Raw genomic sequence first — 9,469 nt, forward strand, 5'->3', positions numbered from 1 at the left:
ATTGTCTGAGAGAACCTGCGAGGAGGAAGATGGGTGGACAATGTGCCAAGCATTCTAGGCTGTCTCAGAAAGGGTTTTTTGAAAGGAGAAGAGCCTGGTCATCTTTCTCTGATGGATCCACTTCCTGCAGCAATTTGTAGAGGGATCCTACAGTGCTCTTGTGATATGGAGCTTCTTTGGATCCCATCAGCTTCAAGCTGGTACCGTAACAACGATGCCAAAAGGAAGAGATGCCATAGATTCCCAGCAGACACAAAGCATTGATCATCACATGCCAACAGAAGAAGGTGGTGATGAACATGATGTCGCTGATGTCATCATCCTGCCATGGGTAGCCAGTGACTGGCTTGTACAGAATAAAGCCTGCCTGTATCAGCCAGGAGCCCATCATCAGAAACAGAAAAGTCTCAATCAGCAAGAGGTGAAATGTGTCAGGAGTCCACAGCTCTATAGTCAACACCAGCATCAGTAGGAACACCACCAAGATGAGCAGACAATGTGTCTGAAGCTCTATCCCTGTTGAGTTCTGGACATGTGATGTCAACAACAGCAGGAGCACATAGAAGGTCAGGGCCAGGGTACCTTTTTCTAGAAGCACACACCTCTGAGGCAGCAAGTTCTTGCTCATGACGTCGACACAGCCGTTGAGGGTGAGGAGGATGAACATGGTGAGGTGCTGCCACTCTTTGGGGTACAGAAATCTTGGTGGCAACTCTCTGTTCACCAGTACCAACCCTCCTTTAATGCAATTGATCTCATAAGCTATCAAGATGGAGCCAGTCACCATCTTCAGCAAACCTCCATAGGATATTTTCCACAGCCTGGCCCATCTTCCCTTATTCCTAGGATGCCATGAAGAATCCAGCAGAGAGTCTTTGAGTATCATGGCTTTGGAGACTACTATTGCCTGATACAGTCCATATAAGATTAGAAATAGTCCTGGGTACACATGACCAATAAAGGTTCCCATTGAACTACAGATGTATCTAACAAAGGAGAGAAGAGCAAAATTTGGGCAAGTCCACACCTTCTGGGGCCACTTCAAGGTCTGGCCTTTGGAAAGAATTGCCTTCCACCAACTTTTATCATCTCACCCCACCCACTGCTCCCCCACAGAGGAAATGTTTCTTGAAACAAGCCTACGCCTTTGGTGGAGTAAAGCCTCCATTGTTCCATTCCATTCCGGTACATTGGGAACTAACTGACTTCTGCCAAAGAAGAGCTTGTGAATGTGCTTTTAGAGGCTCCTCTCTGTGGTCCTTGAGGTACTCCTGTGCACCCCTGTCCCTTTCTCCCATGTCTTCCTGCCCCTTGTGCTGCCCAGCACTCAAACGAGGAGAGAGGGGCATGGGATAGGGGTAGGGGTTGCTGTGGTATCCTGAGGTAGCCTGGCCATTCAGACATAGCTTTGGTCCAGTTGTAAGGCTTTCTTTCTGAACACCTATATTTATAAACATTTGGATATGTGACCATATAATACACACCTAGTGTCAATCTGGCTTTTCTTTTTTTTTATTATTATTATGTTATGTTAATCACCATACATCATTAGTTTTTGATGTAGTGTTCCATGATTCATTATTTGAGTATAACACCCAGTGCTCCATGCAGAACGTGCCCTCTTTAATACCCATCACCAGGCTAACCCATCCTCCCACCCCCCTCTCCTCTAGAACCCTCAGTTTGTTTTTCAGAGTCCATCCTCTCTCATGGTTCACCTCCCCCTCCGATTTCCCCCCCTTCATTCTTCCCCTCCTGCTATCTTCTTCTTCCTTTTTTTTTTTTAACATATAATGTATTATTTGTTTCAGAGGTACAGATCTGTGATTCAACAGTCTTGCACAATTCACAGCGCTCACCATACCACAGACCCTCCCCAATGTCTATTACCCAGCCACCCCATCCCTCCCACCCCCCACCACTCCAGCAACTCTCAGTTTATTTCCTGAGATAAAGAATTCCTCATATCAGTGAGGTCATATGATACATGTCTTTCTCTGATTAACTTATTTCACTCAGCATAACACCCTCCAGTTCCATCCACGTTGTTGCAAATGGCAAGATTTCATTCCTTTTGATAGCTGCATAATATTCCATTGTATATATATACCACCTCTTCTTTATCCATTCATCTGTCAATGGACATCTTGGCTCTTTCCATAGTTCAGCTATTGTGGACATTGCTGCTATAAACATCGGGGTGTGTGTACCCCTTCATATCCCTACATTTGTATCTTTGGGGTAAATACCCAGTAGTGCAATTGCTGGGTCGTATGGTAGCTCTATTTTCAACTTTTTGAGGAACCTCCCTACTGTTTTCCAGAGTGGCTGAACCAGCTTGCATTCCCACCAACAGTGTAGGAGCGTTCCCCTTTCTCCGCATCCCCGCCAACATCTGTCGTTTCCTGGCTTGTTAGTTTTAGCCATTCTGACTGGTGTGATGTGATATCTCATTGAGGTTTTGATTTGGATTTCCCTGATGCCGAGCGATGTTGAGCACTTTTTCATGTGTCTGTTGGCCATTTGGTTGTCTTCTTTGGAAAAATGTCTGTTCATGTCTTCTGCCCATTTCTTGATTGGATCATTTGTTCTTTGGGTGTTGAGTTTAAGAAATTCTTTATAGATTTTGGATACTAGCCCTTTATCTGATATGTCATTTGCAAATATCTTCTCCCATTCTGTCAGTTGCCTTTTGGTTTTGTGGACTGTTTCTTTTGCTGTGCAAAAGCTTTTTATCTTGATGAGGTCCCAATAGTTCATTTTTGCCCTTGCTTCCCTTGCCTTTGGCAATGTTTATAGGAAGAAGGTGCTGCAGCGGAGGTTGAAGAGATTGCTGCCTGTGTTCTCCTTTAGGATTTTGATGGACTCCTGTCTCACATTTAGGTCTTTCAACCATTTGGAGTCTATTTTTGTGTGTGGTGTAAGGAAATGGTCCAGTTTCATTCTTCTGCATGTGGCTGTCCAATTTTCCCAATACCATTTGTTGAAGAGACTGTCTTTTTTCCATTGGACATTCTTTCCTGCTTTGTCGAAGATCAGTTGACCATAGAGTTGAGGGTCCATTTCTGGGCTCTCTAGTTCTGTTCCATTGATCTATGTGTCTGTTTTTGTGCCAGTACCATACTGTCTCGATGATGACAGCTTTGTAATAGAGCTTGAAGTCCAGAATTGTGATGCCGCCAGCTTTGCTTTTCTTTTTCAACATTCCTCTGGCTATTCAGGGTCTTTTCTGGTTCCATACAAATTTTAGGATTATTTGTTCCATTTCTTTGAAAAAAGTGGATGGTATTTTGATGGGGATTGCATTGAATGTGTAGATTGCTCTAGGTAGCATTGACATCTTCACAATATTTGTTCTTCCAATCCATGAGCATGGAACGTTTTTCCATTTCGTTGTGTCTTCCTCAATTTCTTTCATGAGTATTTTATAGTTTTCTGAGTACAGATTCTTTGCCTCTTTGGTTAGATTTATTCCTAGGTATCTTATGGTTTTGGGTGCAATTGTAAATGGGATCGACTCCTTAATTTCTCTTTCTTCTGTCTTGTTGTTGGTGTATAGGAATGCCACTGATTACTGTGCATTGATTTTATATCCTGCCACTTTACTGAATTCCTGTATGAGTTCTAGCAGTTTTGGGGTGGAGTCTTTTGGGTTTTCCACATAAAGTATCATATCATCTGCAAAGAGTGAGAGTTTGACTTCTTCTTTGCCAATTCGGATGACTTTTATTGCTTTTTGTTGTCTGATTGCTGTGGCTAGGACTTCTAGTACTATGTTGAATAACAGTGGTGATAGTGGACATCCCTGCCGTGTTCCTGATCTTAGGGGGAAAGCTCTCAGTTTTTCCCCATTGAGAATGATATTCACTGTGGGTTTTTCATAGATGGCTTTTATGATATTAAGGTATGTACCCGCTATCCCTATACTTTGAAGAGTTTTGATCAAGAAAGGATGCTGTACTTTGTCAAATGCTTTTTCTGCATCTATTGAGAGGATCATATGGTTCTTGTTCTTTCTTTTATGAATGTATTGTATCACACTGATTGATTTGTGGATGTTGAACCAACCTTGCAGCCCAGGGATAAATCCAACTTGGTCGTGGTGAAGAATCCTTTTAATGTACTGTTGGATCCTACTGGCTAGTATTTTGGTGAGTATTTTTGCATCCATGTTCATCAAGGATATTGGTCTGTAATTCTCCTTTTTGAAGGGGTCTTTGTCTGGTTTGGGGATCAAGGTAATGCTGGCCTCATAAAATGAGTTTGAAAGTTTTCTTTCCATTTCTATTTTTTGGAACAGTTTCAGAAGAATAGGTATTAATTCTTCTTGAAATGTTTGGTAGAACTCCCCTGGGAAGCCATCTGGCCCTGGGCTTTTGTTTGTTGGGAGACTTATGGTTACTGCTTCAATTTCCTTAGTGGTTATAGGTCTGTTCAGGTTTTCTATTTCTTCCTGGTTCAGTTTTGGTAGTTGATACATCTCTAGGAATGCATCCATTTCTTCCAGATTATCTAATTTGCTGGCATATAGTTGCTCCTAATATGTTCTTATAATTGTTTATATTTCTTTGGTGTTGGTTGTGATCTCCTCTTTCATTCATGATTTTGTTGATTTGGGTCATTTCTCTTTTCTTTTTGATAAGTCTGGCCAGGGCTTATCAATCTTGTTAATTCTTTCAAAGAACCAGCTCCTAGTTTCGTTGATCTGTTCTACTGTTCTTTTGGTTTCTATTTCATTGATTTCTGCTCTGATCTTTATTATTTGTCTTCTCCTGCTGGGTTTAGGCTTTACTTGCTGTTCTTTCTACAGCTCCTTTAGATGTAGGGTTAGGTTGTGTATTTGAGACCTTTCTTGTTTCTTGAGAAAGGCTTGTATTGATATATACTTTCCTCTTAGGACTGCCTTTGCTGTATCTCAAAGATTTTGAACAGTTGTGTTTTCATTTTCATTTGTTTCCATGAATTTTTTTAACTCTTCTTTAATTTCCTGGTTGACCCATTCATTCTTTAGTAGGATGTTCTTTATCCTCCATATATTTGAGTTCTTTCTGACTTTCCTCTTGTGATTGAGTTCTAGTTTCAAAGCATTGTGGTCTGAAAATATATGGGGAATGATCCCAATCTTTTGGTACGGGTTGAGGCCTGATTTGTGACCTAGGATATGATCTATTCTGGAGAATGTTCCATGGGCACTAGAGAAGAATGTGTATTCTGTTGCTTTGGGATGGAATATTCTGAATATATCTGTGAAGTCCATTTGGTCCAGTGTGTCATTTAAAGTCTTTATTTCCTTGTTGATCTTTTGCCTAGATGATCTGATCAGCTCAGTGAGGGGGCTGTTAAAGTCCCCCACTATTATTGTATTGTTGTCGATGTGTTTCTTTGCTTTTGTTATTAATTGCCTTATATAATTGGCTGCTCCCATATTAGGGGCATAGATATTTACAATTGTTATATCTTCTTGTTGGAGAGACCCTTTAAGTATGATATAGTGTCCTTCCTCATCGCTTATTACAGTCTTTGGTTTAAAATCTAATTTGTCTGATATAAGGATTGCCACCCCAGCTTTCTTTTGGTGTCCATTAGCATGGTAAATGGTTTTCCACCCCTTCACTTTAAATCTGGGGGTGTCTTTGGGTCTAAAATGAGTCTCTTGCATACAGCATACCGATGGGTCTTGTTTTTTTATCCAATATGATACCCTGTGTCTTTTGATTGGGGCATTTAGCCCCTTTACATTCAGGGTAACTATTGAAAGATATGAATTTAGTGCCATTGTATTGCCTGTAAGGTGACTGTTACTGTGTATTGTCTGTGTTCCTTTCTGGTCTATGTTGCTTTTAAGCTCTCTCTTTGCTTAGAGGACCCCTTTCAGTATTTCTTGTAGGGCTGGTTTTGTGTTTGCAAATTCCTTTAGTTTTTGTTTGTCCTGGAAGCTTTTTGTCTCTCCTTCTATTTTCAGTGACAGCCTACCTGGATATAGTATTCTTGGATGCATATTTTTCTCATTTAGTGCTCTGAATATATCCTGCCAGTCCTTTCTGGCCTGCCAGGTCTCTGTGGATAGGTCTGTTGCCAATCTAATGTTTCTACCATTGTAGGTTACATATCTTTTCTCCCGAGCTGCTTTCAGGATTGTCTCTTTGTCTCTGAGACTCGTAAGTTTTACTATTAGATGTCGGGGTGTTGACCTATTTTTATTGATTTTGAGAGGGGTTCTCCGTGCCTCCTGGGTTTTGATGCCTGTTTCCTTCCCCAAATTAGGGAAATTCTCTGCTATAATTTGCTCCAATATACCTTCTGCCCCTCTCTCTCTTTCCTCTTCTTCTGGGATCCCAATTATTCTAATGTTGTTTCATCTTATGGTATCACTTATCTCTCGAATTCTGCCCTCATGATCCAGTAGTTGTTTATTTCTTTTTCTCAGCTTCTTTATTTTCCATCATTTGTTCTTGTATATCACTAATTCTCTCTTCTGCCTCATTTATCCTAGCAGTTAGAGCCTCCATTTTGGATTGCACCTCATTAATAGCCTTTTGATTTCGACTTGGTTAGATTTTAGTTTTTATTTCTCCAGAAAGTGTTTCTCTAATAAATTCCATGCTTTTTTCAAGCCCAGCTAGTATCTTTAAAATCATCATTCTGAACTCTAGTTCCGGCGTCTTACTAATGTCGATGTTGATTAGGTCTCTGGCAGTCTGTGCTGCCTCTTGTTCTTTTTGTTGAGGTGATTTTTTCCATCTTGTCATTTTGTCCAGAAGAGAATAGATGAATGAGAGAACAAAATGCTAACAGGGTAACAATGTCCTCAGAAAATATACGCTAAACAAATCAGAAAAGACCTGAAACTGGGGGAAAATTTTGAAAGGGAAAGAAAGAAAAAGAAAAAGAAAATGATAAAAACAAACAAAAACAAAACAAAACAAAAAAAAAAACAGAATATGATCAAATATGATCAGGCTGGTGCATAGATCAGTGCCACACACTAGATTTTGGGTGTATTTTGGTCTGTTAGAAGAAAGTGCCTCCCAAAATTTTAAAGAAAGAAAAACTTATATATGTACAAAAATAAGAGTTAATACGATGAAGGGATGGAATATGAATGTAAAGATGAAAATTATAAAAGATTTTATAAAAGGAATTGATAAGATAAGAAGTTGGTTGAAAAAAGAAAGAAGAGGGTTTAAAAAAGAAGGGAGAGAATGTGATCAGGCAGGAGACTAGAACAAAGCCATACACTAGAGATTTAGGGTATATTTTGATCTGTTAGAAGAAACTGTATCTCAAAATTTTAAAAAGAGAACAACTTATATATATATATATATACCAAAAATAAGGGTAACTACTATGAAGGGATAGAATATGACTCTAAAAAAATGAAAAATAAAAAATATTTTTTAAAAAAGGGATTGATAAGATGTTGGTTGAAAAGGGAAAAAGAAAAATTAAAAAAAAAAAAAAGACAGTTAAAAAAAATTAACTTTGAAAGACTAAAGAATCATGGGAAAAAAGCCATGAATTCTATGTGCAGTATTCCCCTAGCGCTGGAGTTCCACCGTTCTAATTGATCGGTAAACTTCGTCTTGGCTGGCTGTTCTCACTGATCTTCTGGGGGAAGGGCCTGTTGCCGTGGTTCCCAAATGTCTTTGCCGGAGGCGGAATTGCTCTGCCCTTGCTGGGTCTGGGCTAAGTAATCCAGTCAAGTTTGCTCTCGGGAGCTTTTGTTCCCTGCAAGCTTTCCGTACAGCTTTGGAGGCGGAGAGTGAAAATGGCGGCCTCCCAATCTCCACCCCGGAGGAGTCGAGAACTCGGGGCCCCACTCCTCAGTGAGCCCCCAGAGAAAAGCAGTCAGTCACTCCCATCTCCCCGGTCTCCGGCCATACTCCGTGCTCACCTGGCCCGTGACCGAGCGTTTCTATCTCTGGCACCCGACTCGGTGTGGAGTTTCCAAACCCAGCAGATCCCTGCAGTGCGCTCCCACACCGCTCCTCCCAGGGGAGGAAGGTGAGTCTCCCTGGATCTGCCGCTTGTTGGGTCCCTGCTGGAGGAGCAGTGGCCCGACTGTGCCGAGGATCACAGTTTATGGCAACCCCGAGCTGAGAGCCCACGCCTCGGCTCCGTCTCTGCAGCCGGCTTCCCCGCTCTGATCCCTGGGAGCTCTGCCGCACTCAGGCACCCCTCGGTCTTTCTGTGATCCCGAGGGTCCTGAGACCACACTGTCCCACGAGGGTTCCACCCTCCACTTAGCCACTGGAGCAACGTCCCTCAGCGGAGCCGACTTCTAAAAGTTCCGACTTTGTGCTCCGCGGCTCTATCACTTGCCAGAAGTGGCCGATGGAGGCCTCCTCCCCCACTGTCTATCCTTCCGAATATCGCCTCAGATTCCCTTCTCTGCACGTCCTACGTTCCAGAAAGTGGTCACTTTTCTGTCCAGAGAGTTGCTGCTATTATTTTCTTCGATATCCTGTTGAGTTCATAGGTGTTCAGAATGGCTTGATCCCTATCCAGCTGAGTTCCTGGGACCAGACGAAATCCAGGTCTCCTACTCCTCTGCCATCTTGCTCCGCCCTGTCAATCTGGCTTTTCTATTCTTTTATAGACACATTCTGAAGATCCCCAAGAAATCTCCCTTCACCTCATCCTCTTACTTCTTCCCATCTCCACGTGCCCCTACCCCCACGTCAACATCTCTACTGGCTAATAAATGGATCTGTGATAATTGATTTTCAGGGACTGTGGTGGTTTTGTAGTGTGTTAACCTCACTAAGCTTAAGCCATATTTCCCAGAATGTCCTTCCTTATATGGCTCCAGGTTGAGTTGGCTACAAGAGAGATTTACATGAGAATCTGAATTTACATGAGATTCTGAAGCAACAACCTGAGTACACACTGAAGGTGTAGGGTGCCAGGTGCCACTGTAGGTCATGCATTCTGTTCCTGATCCGTTGGCTCATCTCCTTGGCATGGGCAGCAGCCAAGCCTATAGCTCCCTTCACTTAGAGTCAGGGTACCAGCTTCTTCTGCAGGTCACTTGCCATTGAAGTATGAGGTGGCAAGAGGCAGACACAGGCTCCATTTTGTTCTCATAGGTTTCAGTTTGTCCTTGCTCTTCCCTAACTTCCTGCAGTATTCTTCCTCCTGACCACTGCCACATTGACCTGAAATGACCTTGGGCCTCATTACATAGCAGCCTTCCATAGACTTCTCTGCTACAAATGTGTAAGGTCTAATAGCCATAAGAAATACATATTTCATATCACTTTGCTCCCAGGATTCATCCCTTACGGATACAAGGGATTAAGGTCAAATCCTTAAAATGCAGATACTGTTGAGTGAGTGACTCCTGTGAGTTGGTGTTGGCCATTTTATTTTAATGTGACTTAGCCCATCAGCTTCATTTATCTGTTACTCCACTAGTGTCTAAATGCATCTCAGAAGACAGATTCCTAGGTATTGGGTAATAGGCAGC

The 9,469-nt window shown here is 42.0% G+C and overlaps 1 protein-coding gene across 1 annotated transcript; it reads right to left on the minus strand.

The window, feature by feature from the left end:
- Positions 1–64: 64 nt before the first annotated feature.
- Positions 65–970, minus strand: LOC116624858 (transmembrane epididymal protein 1A-like). The gene has a single exon (XM_032393085.1). It carries the CDS (start codon positions 968–970, stop codon positions 65–67), a length of 906 nt encoding a protein of 301 aa, XP_032248976.1.
- Positions 971–9,469: the final 8,499 nt, after the last annotated feature.

The sequence above is a fragment of the Phoca vitulina genome, unplaced genomic scaffold (assembly GCF_004348235.1).
Source record: "Phoca vitulina isolate PV1807 unplaced genomic scaffold, GSC_HSeal_1.0 scaffold71, whole genome shotgun sequence".
NCBI classification, from domain to species: Eukaryota; Metazoa; Chordata; class Mammalia; order Carnivora; family Phocidae; genus Phoca; species Phoca vitulina.

Bases quoted from the DNA above. Each gene is read 5' to 3' on its own strand.
- LOC116624858 (XM_032393085.1), bottom strand. From the start codon at position 970: ATGGGAACCTTTATTGGTCATGTGTACCCAGGACTATTTCTAATCTTA.